The following is a 24,852-nucleotide window of genomic DNA, read 5'->3' as shown; positions in this document are numbered from 1 at the left end:
TAAGATTGAAGAATTAAAGCATTAGACATAGAGATATGGCCAATGTTATCACTGCAGTCTGAACTATGCATCACTCTCTTGTCATTGTGATTAAGATAAGCACAAATCCAAGCTGAAGTACGGTTGTCCCACCATAGAATAGTTGATTAACAACCCAAGATGTTACATTTTTGTTAAATGTTTTGACTCCTTTCCAAGTACTTTTGCACATCACATTTTGCAAAAACATGTTTTCTAACATTATATGCAATTTTTATTTTTTAATTATAGTTTTGTAGCTTACCCATGATGTCTATCTTGAGCTCCACAACCACATTTTCACTTGTTTATTTGTGTTTATTCTGGTCTCCAAAACTGTAATGTTTTTCACAAAAGGGTTGCTGTGTTCTCCCTTCATGAAACAGTTGTGTATGGAGTCACTACTACAGGAGTCTTCAAAATGCTTTGTGAAATTATTTGAATTACATATAACATCCTCTTCATGTTCATTAACACTAGAATGTTTTTCTTTTATTCACTGATAAGTACATACATATATAGACAATATGGACATACTAACAAATACAAAGGCAACAGGAGATGATATTTCTTCTGGTTTACTAAACATAAAAGGACACAGATAGGTAACAGGGGACAGCATGTGAAGAAGAAAGAAAAATATTAAAAGAAATAAAAAATAAATAAGCAGAGGGTGTGATCTGTTTGGGTTTGGGTGCATTTCAGGCGAGGTTTGTAGGATGAGTTTGGTTTAGTATCATTATTATAAAACACTAGAATGTAACTTAAACTGTGAAGAGGTTGTTTGATATTGTTAGTAGAGAACCTTTTCATCCTATATGTTGCTCATGTAACCAGACAAAAATACAACAGATTTCATATTTTTAATAGTGTTATTTTGAGACTTCATACAATCAACTGTGGTTGTTTTTACAGCAGATCTCACATAGCAAAAAGTAAGAATCCACTAAAAGTGGTATAATTAAAGGGATCATCATAAACACCGTAGCCTGACCAGAGAACCAGATAGATCACATCTCCCTTTTCCAGTTGAAGAACAAATCCATTAGACACATTGACAAAAGCAATGTTATCATTTGCATCATGAGCTATATGAATTATATTGTTATTGTGATACAGTTTAATACCTATTAAGGCTAAAGGCCGTGTTTCAAACCCATTGAATCTGAAGTAGTAGGTTCCTCTGACTGGGGCTGTAAAGAAACCTGCAACAAAGGAGGAATTCAGTCCATTAATTGATTTTATCAGGCTTTATAAGTGTTTGTTGTTGCCAAGTACGTGTATGTTAGACTGTTAGAAATCTGATCAAGGAGTCAATTCAGTGAAAACACAAACCAAACCAAATACAAGTGAGAACTATCAAAGCTTTCACAGAAAGAACCCATTAGAGTAAAAAACCTGCCAAATAGAATAAAAATAGCTACATAATACATTAAAACATGTGCAAACTATGTAAAAGAGAAATGGCATCATGTATATCCCAGGATAGTATACTTTATCTGAAAGAGCTTCATAAGAGCTTCCAACCCAGAACTAGCCTGCTAAGAAGACAAGAAATACAAAGAAAAAAAACTGGCGAGACAGGCAATTTAAAGAGAGATATTCCACACTTGGACAACTAAGGATCAATAAAAGTTATGTATGAAAAGGCAATTTAAAAACAAAAAGATAAGTTAGATCATAAATCTATAAGAGTGTGTAATAATTCAAATAAAAAAAATTTAAAAAGTAGGTGAGAGAGGTGTAGGTACCTGTAGTTGGGTCATAAGCCTGGCCGACGTTGGTAAGAATTCTACTGAACTTAAGTGTCATGTCAGTACTGAAGGGTCCAACATATCCTGTGTCAGTAAGGCCGACAGAAAACGCCACCTTCGGTTGTTCTGTGTGAATGTGGAAGACACACATAGAGAGAATATTTTCCTCTCACATCAGTAACAGCTGCAAAATGTCACCTCTGCCTCATTTAATAACCTGCTGCACAGAGGATGACCCTCGATTTACCGCTGCCATTCTCCATAATACGACATTTTGACTTTTTAATAACGATGTAAACAGCTCACCTGCATTCTCTCTCTTGAGCTCCTCCACCTCGTTTTCATTGGAGCTCATTCTGGCCTCCAGCACTGTGAACACATTCATCATTTTTATTGTAAAGGAGGTCAACTACATTACTGGAAGTTGAAATGCCTGTATGTGTATATCTAATAAACTGGCAGCTTACCAGTGTTCTTCCTCTTGAGCTCCTCCAACATGTTTTCAGCAGTGTTCAATCTGGCCTCCAAAACTGTGAACACATTCTTGTTACTATCATAAAAGGTTTTCACTGCTGTTTATTGTGGCCTCCAAAACTGTAACATTTTTCACAAAGAGTTTAATTATGAACCTTTTATTAGGATCTCACTAAATATATTTATATTTCAAATATACAATGCTATTTTTGCTTTTTATGGATTTTTGTAGCTTATCTGTGCTCTGTGATGTTTAAAGTTTTCCCACCAAAACATTATTAATGAAACTTACTTTATATTTTCTCATTGCTAACATAATATACTCAAATTCATTTTCACACTTTGATTTTTTTAAGCTCACCGCTGTTCTCTCTCTGGAGCTCCTTGACCAAATTTTCACTGGCGTTCAATCTGGTCTCCAAAACTGTGAAAACATTTAAAACTCTTATTGTAAAGTAGGACTATGATCTGCAGTTTCACATTTTTCTTTGATCACTATTTAAACCTACCTGTGCTCTTATTTTCTGTTGCTGTTACTCTGGCTAGAAGATCTGCATTAGAGGAGGAAATAAATTAAGATTAACATCCACATGTAAAATCTCATCAATAAGTTAAACAACAAGTTAAACTTGTTCCTGCTAAATGGACTTCACATCTGATAGACTTTAAAACAACAACATGTCTTCTAACTTAAAATGTCATTTTTTTTAATTCAGTCATATTTTCTACCTGTGTTCTCTCTCTCGAGCTCCTCCACTTTGTTGTCACTGGTGTTTATTCTGGCCTCCAAAACTGTGAATACATTTAAAGTTTTTTACCAAAAGGTTCATTTTGAATCTTAGATATTAATCTCAGTAAACATCTTAAAGATATTGTTACATTTAACTCTTGTGCTTGACAGGAAAAACATCACAAACATGAATGAATTATATATCATGTAAATATCTACCTGCATTCTTGTTTTCACTGGCTGTCAGTCTGGCCTGTATGGCTGGAATAAAAGCAGTAAATTAGTCCTGAAAGTGATGAATATGTGAACATTGCATCAACGTGTTTATCACTATGTGAATGAACCTGTATTCTCTTGCTCCAGCTTCCTCAGCTCCAGACTGTGTTGGATCACCATTTCTCTCAGCGCCTTCAGCTCAGCCCAGATATCAGGGGAGATGTTAGTCTGATCGCTGGTTGCTTTAACACTCAGGATCTCATTCTGATCATCTCTCTGAGTGACATCATTCTCTGTCAGCCCTCCACTCTCACCCTGAGCCCTCGTCCAGTACAGACAGAGCAGCAACGCCAGAAAAGCTGCAGGACGCCTCATTGTGAAATATCACCTCTTTAGACAGCAAGATGCAGTCTGACACGTCTCGCTCAGTTCCTGTCTTTATATACACGTAAAACAGGTCAAAGAACTGCTGTATGAGAATGAAACAGGTGTCTGATAACAAATATAAATATAACACCAAAGATCCTTGAACAGTGAACTGAGTTTAAAGCAAACAACAAGTTAGAATGATGTTCTTTCCTTCAATATAACGACATTAAAGGACAGGTTCACAATCTTTCAAGTCTCTCTTAAAACAACAGTCAGGTGCCCTTATGTACATTAAAATGTTCCTGTTCATACTGACCATTAGAAGATCACTTCAAAATACACTTATAATGTAAGTAATAGGGGCCAAATCCTCAAGCCTCCTTCTGTACAGAAATATATTTAAAAGTGTATCTGAAGCGAAAATGAAGCTGCTGTCAAAATAAGTCAAATCAAGCAGATCTCTTTCAATATTACAGTCTTTTTAGTGCCAAAGTCCCTCTTTTTGTTACTATACTTCCACCGCAGCTCATCAGGGACACACTGTCTGAGGAAACACAAAGAGGGAATTTGATGCTAAAAAGACTGTAAATGTGTCAGATATTCACTTGATATGACTAACTCAGACTGCTGAAGCCTCATATAAGCTTCACATCAACTTTTAAATGCATTTTTGCACAAAATGACTTTTGGCCCCCATCACTTACAGTGAAAGCACATTTGAAGGATCTTTTAATATCCAGTATGAACAGGAGGAATGCATACAGCGAGGAAAACCTCTTTAAGTGTTCATATAGACACCTGACTGTTTTAAGATGTCGAATGATCATCAGATCCTCATCAGAACTAAACAGCTGATAAGTGGGATTTCAGTCTCTGATCTTTTTGTGTGTATGGGTTGGTTTTCCCATATATATATATTGTATGACTTTTTTATAAACTATGCAAAACATTTTTTGGGGTGAAGACATTCTCATGTCTGAGTCTCACAGAGGAAAAAGCAGAAATCCACTGAAGATAGTACGATCATCGTCCCAGGTATCGTCCCATATACCATGGTCTGCAGGTAAAACCATGTAGACCACATCCCCCTTTTCCAGCTGTAAAACCAATGCATTAGTAACACTTATATAGCCATGTTCATCATTGTAATTAGAACTCCATATCACTCTTTTGCCATTGCGATAGAGATTAGCACCAATCCAAGTCATTGTCCGTCTTTCCCATGCAGACAAAGTAGTAGGCTCCTCTGACTGGGGCTGTGAAGATACCTGCATCTTCCTTAAGTTCAGTAGGCTGTTGCTTCTCAATGCTTTGGTCAGGCTACTGTAGGTTTCTCTAATCTGAAGGAATTGTTGCTTAGTAACATCACATTACCCAGTGCCTGTATAGTCTGTATAGGTTGAGATAATGTTCATAGAGAGTGATATAACTGATCACCTCAAAACAGACCAAAAAGTTATCAAAGCCTTTTCAGAACATATCATTTTCTTGTTTTTTTGAAACTGCAAAGGCTTTGAAAAGGTTTTTACAAAACTGCATGAAAGAGAAGCTCACTTCACCACCAGAACCTTATCAGTCACTGAGTGAAATGTATTTGCACAGCACAATATCACACATGTCTCAATGTTGGCAAAGTACCAATGACCTGGCTCAAAATGAGTGAAGCCAATATAAACAGAAATTTCTCCTCCTCAGACAACCAAGTGTGCAGCTGGAGCCATAGTGAGGAGAAAGCAATTACAGAAGATGGAGTGAAAGCTGTAACAATGAATACATATTAAAAACATCTAACAAGACAATTATAATGAGTTCATTATATAATAATAGTTAATTTGTGTGTGTAGGAGAAAGAGGTGAGTAGCTGTAGTTAGACTGTAGGCCTGACCAAAGTTAAAGAAGACTTTACTGAATTTAAATGTACTGTCAGTACTGAAGGGTCCAACATGTCCTGCGTCAGTAAGACCAAGTGAGAACGCCACCTTCGGTCGGTCTGTGTGAATGTAGGAAGATGCACATTGAGGCAAACTTACCTCAACAAACAGTTCATGAATAAAGTACATTTTGCCTCTTTTATAGCACTAGTTAATAGTATTCCTAGATATATTTTTCCTTTTTGTACAGAACATGGATCTGCTGCGAGACGGTTTACTCGCAGTTACTCGAAGTTACTCTTTAACAATGATATGAGCAGCTTACCTGCCTTCTCTATCTTGCTCTTGCTGTTCCTCAGTTTTTTACATTTCCAGAGTGAGGAAAGGAATCAGGAGAGACAGAAGTGAGGAAGAATTGCAGAATGTAAAAGTGTTGAAAGAAAAACAAGGAGAAAGTAAAAAAGACACAACTGATTCAAGACTGAAAAAAAAAGTTTAAGGAGGAAAGAGAAACACATAGAAGCAGCCTTGTTGTCAGGTTATGGAGAGACGTGAACACATTCAAAGCAGGAAAACTGGTAAGAAACTTACAGCCGTATATAGATAAATTACTGTTCTGGCACATTATCCAAATGTAAACTAAAGGACATCCTAACAAACAAAAGTCAAAGCACATATTTGAAACCCTATATAAAAGGACTTACAGATCCTTTAATACAGGTACTAACAGCACACAACAACTCTATTACCATGATGTTTTCACAAGCTGTTAAAAGGTTGAAATAGGTGAGACGCCAGCAAAAAATCTCTGTGTAAATATTGAAGTACTTGGGAGACTATTTTCCCGTTCCTGACAAGCATGTTTGGAAAAAACTGAAAATGACACATCGCAGCTCAGTGGATGTTTCTTACTGTTTTAAACCTTGAAGATGTTCTGACTAGAAGTAGAAGTAGCAGAAAAGTACTGTATATATCAGAAAAACATCCAGTGGCAAATAATCACAATTCATTTTGTTCTTTTTTGGTTGGAAAAATGTATATTAAAGAATCCTACAAAGTTGAGTTTTTATTCAGTGGCATCTCAATTTTAGAACAATTAATACATCCAATAAGTTATTTCAACCAAAACATGTTCTGAAATACAGCAAATGGAGTCCAAGCATTTATACATATTTTTGCAGTTTAGTTTCTTTTAAGATAAGACTGTAGCAGCTGGTTTTGTCTCACTGTGACTCACCACTCGGTGACCACTTTCAAACCTGTATCAATGGATTTGCCACAAAATTTCCTATTAAAATATCATTTTAAATATAAGATTTGGCCAAAGTAATGGGATTTATGAGGATATTTCACCAGAAGTGTACTCCTCTCCAACTGCTCCTCGTTATGGGACTCCCTCAGTGCCGTGAAACATTCCACAATACACACTCATTATAAAATCACAGGAGGAGCAAGAAAAGACTTTAAAACTCACACTCTGATATCTCAAAAACAGTAAAAGATAGAAAAAACATGTAAATTCACGATTTGTAGGTCAAAGTCTTGTGACTCGTTCAAAGTTCAAATGAAGTCTGTATCTAAAACTATGTGGAAGCAGTAAATGTACTAAAAGGTGTGGGTTCACTCACACTCTCCATGTGTCCAGCTGCAGTTACTTATTGTCTCGACACACCTGACAGTACACATGTCAATCAAACTTTCACCAGGTCATTTGGGTTAAAAGTCTTTCCTTTTCTAAAAATAGACTTGATGAAAATTAGGAAGTTAATTTGTTTTACACACAAACTCATCAAGAGTTTTCAATTTACTAATTGAAATTCAAGTGAATGGGCCCAAAACTTGCATCATTTTGATGACACAGGTGTGAGAAGACAGACATGTCTCACCCTGCAGAAAATTCTCATCCTCATTCCATTGAGATTTGATGCTTCGCCATGACAGAGGAAGTTGCTATAAATTTATTGTACATGCTCCAGTCTGCACCAAACTTCACATGTTTGATAAGACTCCCAGCCTGAACACGTGTACATGACAATATTCCATCAGTGATGCAAACTGGCTGACTAGCGCCCCCTACTAAAATTCAGCAAAACAGCCCCAGCAGCAGGCAAAATAGTGGGCAAAGGAAGTGATGTTTATCTTCTTGCACTGTCTGAAAACAGCCCGGGTCTGAACACATCTACATGCCTGTGACAGAAGACCTTCGATTGCGCCGCGGTCTGACATGAGCGGAGGCGCGAGGGCCCGTTCAACGCTGCTTGCAGCTTTAATTAAGCTTCTGTTTGCAGGTCAGGATTAGGTGAATTAAACAGTGAGATCCAGGGCTGCGCTGGTGGGAAAATAGTGATTTATTTGTTCTACAAATAGTCAAATTTAAATTGGGTGAGTCTAAAAAACTGGAATCAGCTTATAAAATACCCACAGAGGTTTTAACTGTAAAATGTTAACTCACCCCAAATTGCTAAAACCTGCAAATTCAGAACTTCAGTGTTCTCGATGGCAGCTACAGTCCTGCTGCCAATTCTAAATTCAGCATAGCAAATGCAAGATTTGGGATTTGACAGTAAAAAACGAGAGCAAATGTGTAAGTGCCTGTTTAAACAATAGAACAATTCTACTTCAAGAATTTCAACCAGTACAAATACATTTCAGTTTTATTGTAACTGTCATGTCACAATAAGAACTGTAGTAGAAAAGTGTATAAACAATGTGCACACACCATTTCTGACAAATACAGCAGTGTGCTGTTTTACAGCTGCTCAGATGCAGTTTTCAAAGCAGACAGGAGCTTCAGACCAACTCAGCACCGCGCTGAGCAAGAATACAGCTGCTGCTTCCACATTGAGAAGATATGGATCAACTGTAATTATTCAATATCTTACAAATCATCAACACTTTTGGTCCATAGACAGCCTGTATACATCATATCCATCCTGTCAGCAGTGGACAACAATGACAAGACCGGTGGCCTTTACTGGCTGAATGTCGGGCTGAAAGCCAGATACATGGTCCGAAGGTTTGTTTCAGTCTCTGTCTGACAGCCTCTCAGTGTCAGAGGGCACTCTGACTGTGAATACAGCAGGGGCAGCAGTGCAGGGAGTCATGGATGAACAGATCACACTCCACACAGAACACTTGGTGACATGTCGGACAGGTGAATATCTAGAAACACAAAGAGGGGGAGAGAGAGCACATAAATAAAGACAAATAGACGTAGTGAAGTAGAAATGAATGAATTAACACTATTTTTACAATCTTGATACTTTTTAATTGACCAGCAATTTAGTATCTCACTTCTATACATATGTGGGACTCATGAGAGACTTGGTGCAGCGGAGGCTGAGATATCCTGACTTTTATAGTCCCTAGCATGAGTCCTACACTTCAAACTCCTGGACTTCAAAATAACACATGACAAAGCTCCTCCAGAGCCACAGTGGTCTTCATACTGATTAGCAAACTGAATTCCATGTGCAAAATAGGGAAAGTGTCCCTTTAATATTATGTTCTATCACCTGAAAGTCCTCCATAGATATAGACAGATAGGACAATGACACACTTACACTTTTATCCTTCAGCTCTCCTTCACATGCTTGACAGAACCTGTAAATAGATCACAACAGGTTAAGATACACAGCGGCATAGTATCTGTGTGTGTGTGTGTGTGTGTGTGTGTGTGTGTGTGTGTGTGTGTGTGTGTGTGTGTGTCAGAGGTACCTGTCTCCTTGGAGCTCCTCTACAGGACTCTCTATAAAGGCTTGGAGGGGAAAGAGGTGGTGGAAGGATCTGGCAAGATGAGGGGCCGACACCAGAGTCAAACCTTGGAGACACATACACACACACACACAGTCAAAGCTATGGCATCCCTGTTTCTTCTAACATTACACTGACTGCACACAAAGACTGAATCCTCCCATCAGACATACCACAGACTTTACACTCCACAGGAAGCTCTGTGTACTTGGCGTGGCACTGTGGACAGAAGTATCCTCCCAGAGACAGACCTGGAGCACTGCTGCTGTCTAAATGACTGAGACACACGCCAGAAACATTACAGAGAGAATTTACATGAGTATAAATAAAGCGGCTGCTCACACTTCTGGCCACAAAGTTGAATTCACACTGTTTTCTACTTACGACATGCTGAATGAAGGCTTGGCATCCTGGTCAGTCAGAGAGGCGATGGTGTGCTGAGGAAAACCTGAACATACACAGGAACAAAATCAGTCAGTCAGAGACAGAAGATCCAATAATATGCTCCGACCTGCTTAACTTTGTTTTTTCATAGCACCCCCGCCCCAAGTAATGAAACTGATGGAACATGTATGACGTATGAACTCAAATCAGTATCAAATGAAAAAAGAAATTCATCAGTTTTAGCTTATGATGTGGATTTTCAGATAAATATTCTTCTTTAAATAAGCCAATAATATAATTAAATGATTTTTTTTAAATTAAATGTATTTCTTCTTTTATTTTAGTTGCACAAGGACACAATTTTTTTCACAATACCTTGTACCAATACCAAGAAATATCATAAATATATCAATATTTAGATGTTAAAGGACAAAAACACAAAAAAAGAAATGAAGTGTCATGTATCTTAATGGGACACATGAACCTGCTGTTGTGCACTCATCATATCTCTTGATGCGAGGAGAGATGAGGCAGCTGACACAGAGACTGTATATGATGTTTACGAACAGCAATACCTGCAGTTGAACACAGTGGATATCAGCCCCTGATAAAGCAGTGAGCCAAACGGCTGATTTGAGTTCTTTTGCTTGGCTCAGCTTTGAATGTCTCAGTCTGTGTTGAGAACAACTCTATTTACAGTCTTTACATCACTTTCTCTGACTGCGCCTGGGAAACTGAGTATTGTGTTACTATGACAACCAGGAACAGTGAGCTCTCACAGTGATTTGGATATGTATTGCTTATATTTTCTATTTTGATAGGTTTGAAAAACATGATATAAAATGCAGCTAATGTCATATTTTTTTAATGTGATGAAACTTTATTATTATAAATGCATAATAATGGAAATCAACAAATACTGCAGCTATGGAATCCAACCCTACGTATGGCTCTTTTAATGCTAAAACTCAATATTTTAATTATAATAATAATAATGATAATATATAATAATATATAATAATTTGTGCCACATCTCAGCAACTTGGAGATCATATAGAATCCCAACTATCCCTGTATTGTTTAAAACAAGCAGAAGACTCAGGCCCAGGTATGATGGTGTCATAAGCTCTGTTACATTTGCTGCTGGTGTTTGTTAGCTCTTTCGTCAGGGGAAGTGGTGTGTTTTATGTTTTCAGTTTGTTCGGAGATGGAAGCTAAGTCTTTACAATGAGAAACCATCTGTATACTGACCCATGCGTATTAAAGAGCATTCAGATGAGGAGCTGGCAGGGGGAGGTTTGACATGCAGCATCAGCAGCTCTTTGAAGTGGCTCTCATCCAGGATGACATGGTACGAGCCGCCTGTCTCTCTGGTCAACACTGTGCACACCCGAACCTCTGCTGAGAGGCCGATGACGGACACACGCACCTTCAAAGACTTCAGGGTCTGACAGTGGAGGACAGCACAGTTATACAGACAGTAGTAAGTAACACAGTACATGAGGAATGATTTCTAGGTCAATTCTATGGCCCTAATTTGGAATTTATATATATATATATATATATATATATATATATATATATATATATATATATATATATATATATATATATGCATATATGTATATGCATATATAATGTCACAGTGTCGGATGTTGATGTTAAAAATGGCTGACATGTCAAATAATGAGGTAGAAGTAGAAGTAATCCTTGTGAGCAAAAAGCACCAGCAGACTGCTCTGAACGTTAAGTTTCCAACAGTTTTTTCTACTTTCAGGCTGAGCTGACATCAGCTGGTGATGGATTTCTTTATATGGACATCTGCTACATGCACACTTCACTGCTCCACTCCTAGCAGTTCATTGCATCATCATCACTGTGGCTGTTTCTGCTTGTACTTTTCCTCCCTGCATTATTCATAACTGATCCGCTGAACAAACAGGTCCAAATATCTCCATGTCTTGTTTCGTCTGGTTTTTAGCTCCACTGACAAAGATCTGCTAATTCACCGAAGAACACGTTTCACTTCCTGTAAATTCTTCACAATTAAAGCCTCCCGTTACTTAGTCGCAGGAAAGCAGGAAATGTTTGGTTTGCATTGGTGGTAAAGTTACAGAACTCTGATACATAAAGCTGGCCAATCAGAAGAGAGTGGGCTCATTGGAGCCAAAGAGACAGTGTATAGTGAGGGGCAGCATAAAGGGCCAGTATAAGATAAACAAGGCTTTTGAACTGTGAATCATGCAAAGCTACTCTAGTGGAGTCCAAACATAAAATTTAGAGCTGGAAATTAGCATAATAGGTCCCATTTAAGATACTCTTATTGTTTTGAGCCCTGTCCTTTTAGTTTAGTCCATATCTGTGCTTAATACAACCTCTAAAAAATTTACATTCAGTTAAAATTAAATGGTACATACATGGCTAGCAGCTGAGCTGCTAATCAGCTAACAATTAGTAACTGATGACAGTGTGCCGCTGTATGAGGGTTTAACCTGTGACTTCACCTTGATCAGCTCGTAGATGTTGGCTGGGTCACATGTGGTGAGGCTGCTGAGGATGATCAGGATCTCCCGGCTTGTGTGTCCAGGCATGTGTCTTCATACAAAGACAGGCAACAGCTGAGTGACATTCAGTGATATCACAGAAGACAATCTTAAAAATACATGCTGCAGAACCTACTTGAGAGTCTGTATGGCCAGGCTGAGAGAGTTGTACAGGGACGGCTCTCCTACACACACAGTGTCCACTGCTTTCTTCAGAGCAGCAGTGTGCTTCTTTGGATTCCCTGGTGGTGAAACAAGATCAACAAATCACAGTACATTAAAGATGCATGGGTAACTTCACAGACTGGAGACTGCAGGAGGCAGCTAACAATAAGTGAAAAGTTTGAAGCTCAAAATCGAGAGTTCCAGTAAGGCACCACAGCCATAGTCACTGCAATGCTTTATACAAAAAAGGCACCAAAGGTATGATAGAACCAAAAGATGACAGACAGAAACATATTCCATAGATGGAGACACCTATGGCATCAAGTAGCAGGAATGGGAACAAACAAAAAAATACAAAGATTTTAAAAACATATGTACAGGGGAAAAGCATTTTAAAGCTGATTCCTTTAAGTGTTAAATCTTTCTTGGCATCTGATGTCAGCAGTTTCTATTCTCCTTACCTGCCAGGTCAGTCAGTTTCTCAGCTCGTTTATTCTTTGTAGTGATGATGCCCACCTGAGAACACATAACATGTGTTGTTGGGTGACATAACAGCCACTGGCAGCTTGGTGGAGGCCCACCACTTTTAGGCAATTAGATAAAATAGCTGATGACAGAATATTGCAGTTCTGCTCTATTTCTTTGTCGTCCTTCACCTCAAACTGAATAAATCCTACCCAGACAAACCTAATTTTGTGTATGTTAGCTTGTCGGTGAGCTGGTAGATCCATACATTCATATAATATGCATCACTATGCAATACATGGTTGATGATATGAAATAAGGCCATATTCAGATCAAATCAGGCGCTGTGGTGAAAACACCAGTCCTCCCATTCATTTGAATGGTGGAAGTGCATTTTGGCTGCAAACATCCTTCATATATGTATTTGGCAGTACAAAAGTAACATTATTGGCAAAAGCTAAGCCCAAATGTAAAGTTACAATACAGTTCACAAGATTATAGAAACGTACCTGACTGATGGGGTTTTGGTCAAAATACTCCTCAACAAAAGCTTCCATCAGCTGAAGATAAAAGGAGAAGGGAGATGACGTTTTACAGCTGAACGGTTGCTGGCGTACGGTGTGATGAGGCTGCAACAGAACTTACCTTTAGAGTAGAGGTGAGGCGGTTCGGCTTCAAGTCTTGGTCTTCCATACTTCTTGAACAGTCAATCACCACATAGAGATGACGCATCTACAGAGCAGGACATCAAATATCATCAGGAATGATTTGGTAATGATAATACCTTCTAAACAACTTTATCCCCATCTTTATGTCCTAAAGTGGTCCTTTCACTCAGGTAGTGAACTGCCTGCATGACACTTCTAGCAGACCCTCACAGTGTAATAGTAGAATATATACACTGCTGCAGCTGATAAGGTTGTACAGTACATGTTACTGTTTCCTCCAATTGGGCTTGTCTGCAATATTCATGAAAAGTCCATGTAATGATTACATTTTTGATCAAAGAGGAGGGACAGCATAGTGAATGTCATTGCTTACTCACTACTACTACTACTACTACTAATTCATTTTATTAGCTGCAGCTGTGCTTCCTATGTTAGACACACATCGGTCAACAGTCCCTGGAGAAGCAGAGAAGCGTGATGAAAGTATTTATTGCTAAATATGTTTAAAAGATAAATAAGGAGTTTTTAACTGTATCATGCATCATCATATCATGCATGTAATCATGCAAAGATATTCCAGTAGAGCCCCCAGAATATAAATATAGACCTGGAGATGTGCAGATTATGTTCTCTTTAAGACACCAGTCTGAATCTGCTATCTCCTGTCAGTGAAGACTGCAGATGCATGCATGTCCCATTTAGTAATTGCGTGTATGTGTGTCTGTGTGCATCACTGGGTCATAGCAGTAGTGTGTAATTAATATCATCCGTTAGTTATTAGTTCTGTTTATGATAGATACGTGATGAGAAGATAGCCCTTGTTTTATGTTGACTGCTATCCTCATATCTGCTGTTTGCCACACAGTATCACATCATGCAGAAGTTCTTGTGAAGTAATGGTGTTTTTTTTTCCCCTCTGCAAGAAGTTGTGCTCCTTGTTTGGACATAGCGTAGGACAGATCCCACAACATAAGTGCTTTCAGAGGCTAATTGTTAGCTTTGATAGTCACTCCAACAAAGGCTAAATTGGAAATCCAATTCACCGCAGTACTAGGGGCAAATTCAAAACACAGTGAATATTTAGCAGTACTATCCACCCACTCACATTTTTCTCATTACAAACAAAGAAATGTTGTGTAGCATCTGTAGAGATGCCACTATGTTGATGTGGTGTCAGGCGTTGTGTTTGGGAACCCTGCAGATAATGAATGGAGTAGAAGGTTCTGTAGGAAGAAGACTGAACTCACCATCCCCAGCCTCACTTGTCCATGGCTCTCTACAACCCTATGAGATAAACAAAGCCAGTTAATGTTGTAGTGTTGTTTGTTGGTGAAAGAATCCATTTGATTTTTAGGTTCCACACACATTACAGGCTCAGACTTCAATACGTTACTTTCAGAAGAACAAGAAGAAATAAAAACCATTAATCTTATTCTCTGTTTTAAACTTCAATTAATATTCTGCTCACTAACTTGTATTTAATGAGTTACAAATAATGAAAATATCACTCCAGTGAGTGTGAACAACATTGTTCCGACACAATTTAAAAGTCAAATAGAAATGATATTAGTTTGTGAGTTGTAACTCATTTACAGTGCATTCAGAAAGTATTGAAACCTTCACTTTTTACACATTTTATGTTGCAGCCTTATGCTAAAATCGTTTAAATTCATTTTTCCCCTCGTCAATCTGCACTCAATACCCCATGATGACAAAGAAAAAACTGAATTTTAGAAAATTTTGCTAATTTTTTAAAAAGGAAAAACTGAAATATCACATTTACATAAGTATTCAGACCCTTTGTTATGACACTTGAAATTAAACTCAGGTGACTCCCATTTCTCTTGATCATCTTTGAGATGTTCTATATCTTTATTAGTCCACCTGTGGTAAATTCAATTGATTAGACATGATTTGGAACAGAACACACCTGTCTATACAAGGTCTCACAGCTGACAATGCATATCAAAGCAAAAACAAAGCTATGAGGTTGAAAGAACTGCTTGCAGAGCTCAGAGACAGGATTGTGTTGAGGCACAGATCTGGGGAAGGCTACAAAAACATTTCTGCTGCATTGAAGGTTCCCAAGAGCACAGTGGCTCCATAATTCTTAAATGGAAGAAGTTTGGAACAACCAGGACTCTTCCTAGAGCTGGCTGCCCAGCCAAACTGAGCAACTGGGGGAGAAGGGCCTTGGTAAGAGAGGTGACCAAGAACCTGATGCTCACTCTGGCTGAGCTCCAGAGATCCTGTGTGGATATGGGAGAAACTTCCAGAAGGACAACCATCACTGCAAAACTCCACCCATCTGGGTTTTATGGCAGAGTGGCCAGATGGAAGCCTCTCCTCAGTGAAAGACACAGGAAAGCCTGCTTGGAGTTTGCAAAAAAGCATCTAAATGACTCTGAGACTGTGAGAAACAAGATTCTCTGGTCTGATGAAACCAAGATTGGACTGTTTGGCCTCAATTCTAAGCATCAAGTCTGGAGGGAACCAGGCCCTGCTCATCACCTGCCCAATACCATCCCAACAGTGAAGCATGAATGAATTTAAATGATTTTAGAATAAGGCTGCAACGTAACAAAGTGTGAAAAAAGTGAAGGGGTCTGAATACTTTCTGAATGCACCAAACTTAATAGCAGAACTTAAGTCCCTAAAGAAAGAGTTCCAGTCTTGTGTTTGGAGCTGTGAAAACATAAATTAATAATTTGGTCAATCATTTCCTTGTCTCCTTGTATCTTTCAGACGACCTAAACACACACACACATACACATACACACACACAAACACACACACACACACACACACACACACACACACACACACACACACACACACACACACACACACACACACACACACACACACACACACACACACACACGCACCTTTTCCTTTTGGACTGGAACAGGATCTCCTCAACTGTGGCTTTGAGTGAGCCGGATTCATCCTCTTTTAGCACTTCCCTGTGGGAGAGCACATACATTAAGATCCACTATGGTGCACCAACATAAAGGACAACAAAGTCTGAGTGCATGAATGAAATTTCCGCGGTTTCTCCAACAGTCTTACCATGTTCTCTCATAGCCCCCTTCCCAGCGCTTGGCTCTCTCTGGTTCTTCATCCATTGTGACTTTCAGTCAGGAACCAAAGATCTGGGAAACAACAGCGTCACATTAATCAGAATCATCTTATTGGTCACAGTTCTCAAAAATACTGTAAAAAATATTCTATACAAGACTACATGACTTCATCACAAAACATGATGTACTGTATGAACAGAAATATGGATTTAGAGTTAATAGGACAACTTCGTTTGCACTTATAGAATCTGTAGAACAAATATCAACTGCAATAGAAAATAAGGAATATGCAGTAGGGGTATTTCTGGATCTCAAAAAAGCATTTGACACAGTAGACCATGACGTCTAATTTAAAAAAATTACAAAGATATAGAATTATAGGGATAGTACTCTCCTGGCTAACCAGCTACCTAGAGAATAGATATCAATACGTTCAGACACAAAATGTCAAATCAAAGATCATGAAGGTTACTTGTGGTGTTCCCCAGGGCTCAGTGTTGGGACCATTGTTGTTTATTTTGAACATAAATAATATACGTGAAGTGTCTTAAACACTGAAAACTATTCTATTTGCAGATGATACACATTTACTTTGTTGTGGAGACAACGTGAAACAACTTTTGGATACAGTGGAAAAGTAATTGAAAAAGCTAAAAAATTGGATTGATCCAAATAAACTAACAAAACAAAATTTATAATGTTTGGTAATTGTTCAAATAACACAAACTCATGATAAATGATGCAGAAAGAGTGACTGAATTTTAATTTGTTGGAGTGATAATAGAGAAATTATGCTGGAAGCCACATATAAATTATATTAAAGTTAAATTATGAAATTCAATTGCATTACTATATAAAGTCAAATATCTTCTAAATCAAGCTTCATTATACACCTTATACTGTTCCTTCATACTCCCATGTATAACTTACTGTATGGAAGTGTGGGGAAATACGTATAAAACAAACACTATTCCAATCTTCATCCTTCAAAAAAGAGCCGTAAGAATCGTCAATAACACTACTTACAGAGAAGCAACAAATCTACTCTTTATTAAATTAAATGCACTAAAATTCAAAGATCTGGTCGACTACAAAACTGCAAAAATCATGCACAGAGTAAAAAAATCAACAAGTACCTAAAAGCACCCAAGGGTTGTTTCAAATGAGAGAAAGTAAACATGACCTGAGAGGAACTTCTATGTTCAAAAAGCATTTAGTTATGTTTTTAAATTCTTCCTTCTCCTTTTTGAACATGGAATGCCTTTTTAAATTGATTACTGGGATTATGATATGTATATGTTTGCTTTTCTTTTAAAATGTTAGAAATAAAAATTTAATTGAATTGGCCGAGTATGTTTACACATACAAGGAAAATGACTGTGGTTTAGTGGCTTTTAATGTAGTTACACAGAATAACAACACAACAATCTTCAGAAATATACACAAGGAATGACTATATACATGTGATACAGGATACAAACGGTGCAAAGAAGTAAAATGTACACAGTGATGAGATACATATTGAGCGCACAATATGTCATTTCTGCCAGGGGGTGTCTCTCAATCAAAACAATAACAAAAGACGGAGTGTGATGACGCTTGGGATCATGGGAGATGTTGTCTTCATTGTTAAACAACCAGCTTCTTCAGGATAGGATTACTTCAGTGTTTATCATTCAGGATGTTTTCACTTAGAGCTGAATTATCAGCAGAGGTCTCCTCCTCTCCAAAACAAAGAGAGCCGGTGATTATCTTGTAGGTGTCTACTAGGGCTGTAGTTCCCCCCCAAGTACAATTTTAGTCAACCAAGATTTTCTTTGGTTGACTACAGCCCTAGTGTATACCCAACGCATGCATCTTGTGCACGTACACTCTTTGGTAGAGGGGGTATGACGCTATTGACAGGTGACCAAATGAAACGGACCGTTACCTTGATTAAAATTATGGATTTCTCTGGGTTTGAAAATTGTTGGAAACATTTGGGAAAACGTAAGTACACAACTCAACAAAATATATAACATAGGTCTAGTTGTTTTTAGACATTTTAATGTAGAACAGTTACATATTATAGCTTTAAATGGTAAAAAAAAAAATAGACTTATTTTATATACATACTATGTAGTAGGTTATGTATAGTATATACAGCCTGTTCAGATATACAGAAGTGAGTGAAATGTATTGCACATTTTGTATTTTCTTGTGTATAATATAATTATAATAATAATATATATAATAATAATAATATAATTTTTAGGTGCAGTAGGTATTATAGTGTTCCATTGCACAGTGTCACAGTGAGTTGGATGAAATAGAGGGGAAAGAAACTTCCTGTGTCTGCTGGTTTTGGCGTACAGTGTTTTACCTCCATTTACTCCAGCCGAGCAAAGAGTCACTCACTAGTACAAATGGTTCCTCATTTCAACAACGACCTCGCATACATCATCCATAGTCTGTTATGTTGCCACATACATCAGCATAAAAAGGTGAAACAGATATGACTCTCTTTCAGTGTTCAAAAGAGTTCAAGTGCTGCTTGGCCAATCATTTATATGCGGAAAGTTGCACATTCAAGATTCAAGAATCTAAAATACTTTGCTCTACAGTTTAGGCTCCACAGACAAGTAACGCTAAGCAACGCATTTTTAAATTGTCTCCATAAACGATACTCTCAAACTGTCTAAAGCGATTTTTGCAGTACATTTAGAGCATATTTTGCTATAATAGCACATCTCAACATTTCAAATTAAACCTCGCAGTTATATAAAGTCATATCGTAAACACAAGCGACTAACGGTAAGTTACTTGAAGTCTTAAATACAGATAACGTTCAGCTAGCTAGCTAACACTTATGTGAACCAGATTTATTGGAGGTTTTCAGGTGACGTGAGAAAGCTTACTTAACTTCTATTTTGTGTCTCGTTATACTAAATAATACAACTTACTAGCTTAATATTTAAAAACAATGATCAGTCGTACCTTCAACACCGGTGCGTAGTGCCAGCTGGTGCAACGGAGTTTTCTTCCGGAGAGACACATGCTCTACAGAGAAAAAAGATTCCGCCCTCGTAAGTACTAATTTCTTTTTACAGTCTATGCTAGTAACCCTTACTGTTTTCAAACGTACTAAAATAACAACAGCGCCATTATCATGACTTTTATTATTTTCAAACACAGAAACACAACGAGCTCTGAAAAATAGCTTTTTATTGGAAGCTTACATCCCTGCTTTCATATACAAACGGATATGACCCTGTGAGTATATTGCACAAAAAATATACACTTTGTGTAAATCATTTAAAAAAAAAACAACAAACAGGCCTAAATTTCCTTCAATGACAAATATGTGGAACAAAAACAGAGAAAGACAAGTATGGAGGTATTGTTCATTTGCTGTTGAGTAACGTGGAAATGGGAACTGAAAATCATTACCGTAAATGACCAATGTTATGGCACACATACAAGGAACAGAGCTGGTTAGCCAGGGCTTTTCCTTTTAATATCCACCATGAGAAAGGTCTATAATAAGAACTTACAATCACAAGGACAAAAAACATTTAAAAAATTTAAAAACTTTATCTCTCACTTCAGGAGGATGGAAATAACATACATTTTATACACCTTCATTGTTCTTCATGAAACTCACAGAGGTTGAAGAATTTATCAGACTGTAGTAAAAAAAAAAAAACAATATTCTTCACTCCTTCTCTTCTGGAAAACATCTCAGTTGATTGGATTGATAAAAGCAACAGGCTTTCACTATAATAATCCTGTATAGGTTTGTGATCAATTAAAACACAGTGGAGTGGGAAATTGCAGATTTGTCTCTTGCCCTTCATGAGAGGGGTAAGAGGTCAAGGTTCAAGGCCGGCGGTCATATTCGCTGATCTTCCTCTTGATGTGCGACAGTTTGGACCGCAGATATTTACACCGCCTTTTCTTAATCTGGTAGTCTGGGGACTACAAAAGAAAGACAATAATTCAAACAATTAGATTATATTCACAACAACTCTGATGTATTTCTTTGTAAAGAACAACACAAACATAGCTCTGTATTTGCCTTACCTTCTTGAGATTCTTCAGTCTGTTGTATTCATCCATGGTATCCTGAGATTAAAAAGACAGTGGTCATTGATGTGAAGTGACAATTCAGAGCAAAGCATCATTCATACCCTGTCCTAAATAAAGATTTCTCAACTCAAGAAGGATAGTTTTTGTCTCTAGTCCTTTGCCAAATTTTAAAAGGCAACCAAAACTCAATCTACCAGGACAGAAGGTTCAATTTGGGCCAATATTCTCATCACCTAACTAAATAAAAAGAGAACAGAAATTCCTGACTGTAACTCTCCTCTATCTTTTTCATTCTACTTTTAATCACATCATAGACAAGTCCTCTGAAGAAGAGAGGACTGGCCATCCTCACTTCAAAGAACCATACTCACCAGGAACTGTGGACTGCCCTGAGGGAGTTGGTCCAGCTCTCTGTCTAGGTCAGCCAAGTCCTGGTTTATGCTGTCCAGCTCTGCCTGCAGGCTCTTGTACTCCTGGTGATCCCGGTCAAACTCCTGTTTGTAGTTCAGACGCTCCTGCTCATCCACAATAGAAGGAAAGAAACTGCAGAGAACAGAATGAAATTAACTTCATTATGTGACAACTAGCCAATACTAATAACATTCTCTTCTATATACATTTAATAGTGTACAGACAAGATGGATTTAGGTCTTAGGATTTAGAGTACTCTATCATAACTAGAACAAGTCCTCCTCATAATCATTACTATCACTGACTATAACATCCCCTCACATGTACTCACACGCTGAAGTCCTCCTCCTCCAGGTCATCTCCAGACTCTGCACCAGTGTCATAATCCTTCAGTCTGGGCTTCAGGCCATCCACAGAGCTGCTGATATCTGAGTCTCTGCAAATAGATTGATTAATACGTTTAATACGCAGTACTGTTGAGTATCTTTTCTCACAGCAAAGGTTTGCTGAGAGTGTTGCTTTTTTTATCCAGGAATGCTCTGTTCACACTCACACAGTTACACATATCCACACTTGGAAGATGCCCAGTGCAACCAGTCTGATCTGTCAGCCACTGAACGTAATCATTTAATTATTCAGTTGTTCTTCATAAACAGGTATAACTTGCAAATTCATACATTTAAACATTTTAACTATATATAAAACTGTGAACATTCATTATTCCTAATGTGGACCCATTTTCATGTGCATATATTTATCTTGATCAAAGTTATTGTCTTTGTTGTTTATGATGGAACAATAGTAGTAATACCTGTCAGTGAATTAGTAACAGTAACAAGTAACAGTGGAGATCAACCACTAGGAAACATAACTTGCCTGCATATTTTTAGGCCGCTAAAAAACAGATTGAGCTAATCTGAGTCAACTTGAACTTTATTTGAAATATTCAGAGATGGTACATATTGAGCTGTGAAAGCATTTCTCTCATGAGCATTCAACCTATGTAACAAACTGTGCTTTTGAACAATAAGGAATGAACTCTTAATTAGTAGGGGTGTACAAAACTCAACAAACTGTAAAACCTAAAAATTTGTATGACTAGTTTAGTGGACATATATCAAGTCTAGTCCTGATAAACTTTACTTTAAAAACAAAGTTGGTGTAGATGTAGACTGCTCTTCTGTTTCCAGGAACAGCCTAAAGTAGCGAGGCATTTCTATTACAAAGCTAGCTCAGTGTAGCATTAGCAGTGTTAAAATACCATAATAACCAAAGACAGATGCATCAAAATAGCTAATTCAAATGAATGGGAAAATGTCTCCAAACTCTTGACTGGTGCTGTATATGTGGGTTAAAACGCAAACTGAAGCTACTGAAGTAACTAAAAACTCTAAGTTAGACAATACCATTTTTCATTAGTTCCAACAATTGCGTTTTCTGGCATGTAATGAGTTCTTACAGCCTCATGGGGTTCTAGCAGTCTTGTTTCCTCTTACATGTGGATTCTCTGTCCTCCTTGATGTTGTCAGGCATTACACACATTATTTGAACATTACGCATTATTATTGATTTTTCTTGCACCGCTCACCTAGTTTCTGTCAAGATTTATATGGTTTTGATGCCAGTAAACTTGCTATTTTCTAAACTTTATATCCTACAAAGTTGTTGTAATAGCTCTCTAGCATAATCAAACAATGACTATGTGGTTTAAGTGGTAACTCTTTAATTTGAGGCTGTTAATATTCACATGAAAAATGTACTTCTTGGTTCACTCTGCCCCATTTGTTTTTTTTTTTGTTCAGTCTAAGTTAGCCTACCTAAAAAACAAGACTCATTGGGCTCATTTTAAACAAAAAAGTCTTTAAAACATTGACAGACCCTTGAGAGGTTGTACTATATAAAATGCATGGCTTACCCTGGCAGGTAAAGAGGCTTGTTGTGGTCCAGCCGGTCCAGATAGTCCCTGGAGCCCCCAACTTTATCATTATAGTCATTGACAAACACCTCCGGGTCACCTGACACATTGTTCACCTGGAGCAAGACACAAAGTCAAACAGTTTCCATAAGTTTTCAGTGTGACAGAAGAAAAATACAGTAGAAAGAGGTCTGAGGCTCTGCATTAAAAGTCAAACTTTAGTTCTTAAAGGGGCACTCCGCCAGTTTTACAAATGAAGATCATTCCCATGCATGCATTTGTCTTAGATAAAGAAACTGTTTTCAAAGGATTTTTGTTTTTTGTTCTTCTGGATTTCACCCATTGTAACACAAAAATAACCATTTTGTCCACCATGTTTTGTCCTACAGTATGCCTGAGGTTTTGGTAAGTTTTTCCTAAAGTTCCTCTCATACTCTTCCTAGTTTATGCTACAGCAACCTGTTCTCTCCATATGGTAAACACTCTGGTTGTGTGTGCTGTTCACCAAGACCAACCGGTTCCACAACTTCTCCCAGCATGCCTTGATACCATCACTAGCATCAACAGGAAGCTTGAATGTCCCTCAGCTATAACAACTCTGTGAGCTCTGAAAGTGTTGCTGGGAAAGTTCACACACCTAGAATGAGAACTATGCCTGTATGGAAATAGTTTCTAGGTCAACACTTTTGTTTCAGGTAAACACATTTGTGTCACTGTCCTAAGAACATAAACCATGGCAATGTCATTACTGGAAATGTAAGGGCACTTACTTACGTACTGAGATTGTTGGGTACATTCACTCAAGGTGATTTCAGAGTTTGGTCTATATGTAGTTCATTCTAATAGTTGTTAGATACATTTTTATTTTTAGACAACATCATCCTGACATTGCCGAACAACATGCTGTAACCAAGAGTAACTTAACAGGCCACACCCAGAAACTGCAAATGAAACTCTCCTTTCCTGCTCTTCATCTCACCTGACACACACACACACACACACACACACACACACACACACACACACACACACACACACACACACACACCATCTCATCTGTCCTTACAAATACTGTGCCATTACTTTATTTTCTTTAGGAATGTGCCACAGAGTAGATCCTGTGCCCACTTCCTTGAAGTAAAATATTTTCCTATATAACTGTCTTTTCTGAGAAAAAGAAAAGAGTTGCATATGGCCTTGGGAATTCATAAGTATATTTCAAGGCTCTATGAAAGTCTCTCAAGTCTTTTACTGATTACACAAGCTTCTTTTCAGGAAAAAAAGTATTTTGTGAAGTAAAATATTACTTCACAAAATGTTTGTCTGATCAAAAATAATTTTTCACCGTACGTTTTTCACATTATAAAAACAATGGATTGGATAGAAATAAAGATTGACCTCTCAACATCCATGTTTTCCCTTTTATTTCCTCATAAGTAGCTTTAAGGTTTTTAAAATCATCTCTTATTCCACTTTATCTGACAGTATCACATACATTGTGCATGATATTGTTTGATCTCTTCATCAAAGTTACGTCACTGAGTGAAATATTCAAACCCAAGACTCTAGAATTTTATGGCTGCACCTTTCCATCAAATGAAAATATTCTGGATGTCTTTTGCATCAATTTGTACACATTTCCCAAATATTCAGCCTGACGTACTGTATTTGGTATCTTTTTCGTATGATCAACTAGAATTTTAAATAAAGCTCTGGGTGTATGAACAATGCTGCACAGCATGGGTTTGTACTGACTGACCCAGAGATTTATCATGCAGACTTACAAAAGATACATACAATCAAAGTATATACTTTTGGATGTACTATGTTTAATTGAGCTCACTATGTTTAAAACCACTGTCCACAATTTGTTAAATGGACTTGATGTGCTTAATGTGTTTAATCAGTCTCATATGTTGTTGAGTACAGGTACTGTATATTTAGTTGATCCAGCCTTTTGTTCTT

The 24,852-nt window shown here is 37.6% G+C and overlaps 3 protein-coding genes and 1 long non-coding RNA gene across 5 annotated transcripts in view; 1 reads left to right on the top strand and 3 right to left on the bottom strand.

Annotated features, from left to right (window-relative positions):
- Positions 1 to 22: 22 nt before the first annotated feature.
- Positions 23 to 3,641, bottom strand: LOC122971113 (heavy metal-binding protein HIP-like). Its single transcript, XM_044337618.1, has 9 exons — positions 3,321 to 3,641; positions 3,196 to 3,237; positions 2,976 to 3,038; positions 2,756 to 2,797; positions 2,608 to 2,670; positions 2,240 to 2,302; positions 2,079 to 2,141; positions 1,770 to 1,898; positions 23 to 1,223 (listed from the first exon to the last, which is right to left on the bottom strand). Exons 1-9 carry the CDS (start codon positions 3,565 to 3,567, stop codon positions 940 to 942), a joined length of 996 nt encoding a protein of 331 aa, XP_044193553.1. The 5' UTR covers positions 3,568 to 3,641; the 3' UTR covers positions 23 to 939.
- A 4,427-nt stretch (positions 3,642 to 8,068) lies between these two features.
- gtf2h2 (general transcription factor IIH, polypeptide 2) lies at positions 8,069 to 19,541 on the bottom strand. Of its 2 annotated transcripts, none has more exons than XM_044363254.1 (15): positions 19,470 to 19,541; positions 16,483 to 16,565; positions 16,299 to 16,376; positions 14,658 to 14,694; positions 13,388 to 13,474; positions 13,252 to 13,302; positions 12,739 to 12,793; positions 12,249 to 12,354; positions 12,074 to 12,164; positions 10,821 to 11,016; positions 9,570 to 9,633; positions 9,359 to 9,462; positions 9,150 to 9,252; positions 8,996 to 9,035; positions 8,069 to 8,594 (listed from the first exon to the last, which is right to left on the bottom strand). In XM_044363254.1, the coding sequence occupies exons 2-15, from the start codon at positions 16,536 to 16,538 to the stop codon at positions 8,484 to 8,486; spliced, it is 1,179 nt and encodes a 392-aa protein (XP_044219189.1). In that variant the 5' UTR covers positions 16,539 to 16,565; positions 19,470 to 19,541; the 3' UTR covers positions 8,069 to 8,483. The 2 variants fall into 2 exon arrangements, with proteins under 2 accessions (XP_044219189.1, XP_044219197.1); XM_044363262.1 differs by lacking the exon at positions 19,470 to 19,541 and adding an exon at positions 17,424 to 17,482.
- On the top strand, positions 11,331 to 20,689 carry LOC122990151. Its single transcript, XR_006405274.1, has 3 exons — positions 11,331 to 11,426; positions 16,961 to 16,972; positions 20,679 to 20,689. It is a non-coding gene; the product is annotated as an uncharacterized LOC122990151 (long non-coding RNA).
- The window catches only part of LOC122990143, a 27,628-nt gene continuing 22,455 nt past the window's right edge, over positions 19,680 to 24,852 (bottom strand). Inside the window, exons 12-16 of the mRNA XM_044363275.1 lie at positions 22,888 to 23,003; positions 21,304 to 21,408; positions 20,933 to 21,104; positions 20,556 to 20,597; positions 19,680 to 20,450 (exon numbers count right to left, since the gene is read on the bottom strand). Coding sequence (XP_044219210.1) covers positions 20,352 to 20,450; positions 20,556 to 20,597; positions 20,933 to 21,104; positions 21,304 to 21,408; positions 22,888 to 23,003 — 534 coding nt within the window. The 3' untranslated portion in view covers positions 19,680 to 20,351. The remainder of the gene's footprint in view (positions 20,451 to 20,555; positions 20,598 to 20,932; positions 21,105 to 21,303; positions 21,409 to 22,887; positions 23,004 to 24,852) is intronic.

The sequence above is a fragment of the Thunnus albacares genome, chromosome 2 (assembly GCF_914725855.1).
Source record: "Thunnus albacares chromosome 2, fThuAlb1.1, whole genome shotgun sequence".
In the NCBI taxonomy this organism is placed as follows: Eukaryota; Metazoa; Chordata; class Actinopteri; order Scombriformes; family Scombridae; genus Thunnus; species Thunnus albacares.
Note: the sequence above shows the minus strand (reverse complement) of the source record. Positions and strands in the feature narration are given on the sequence as shown.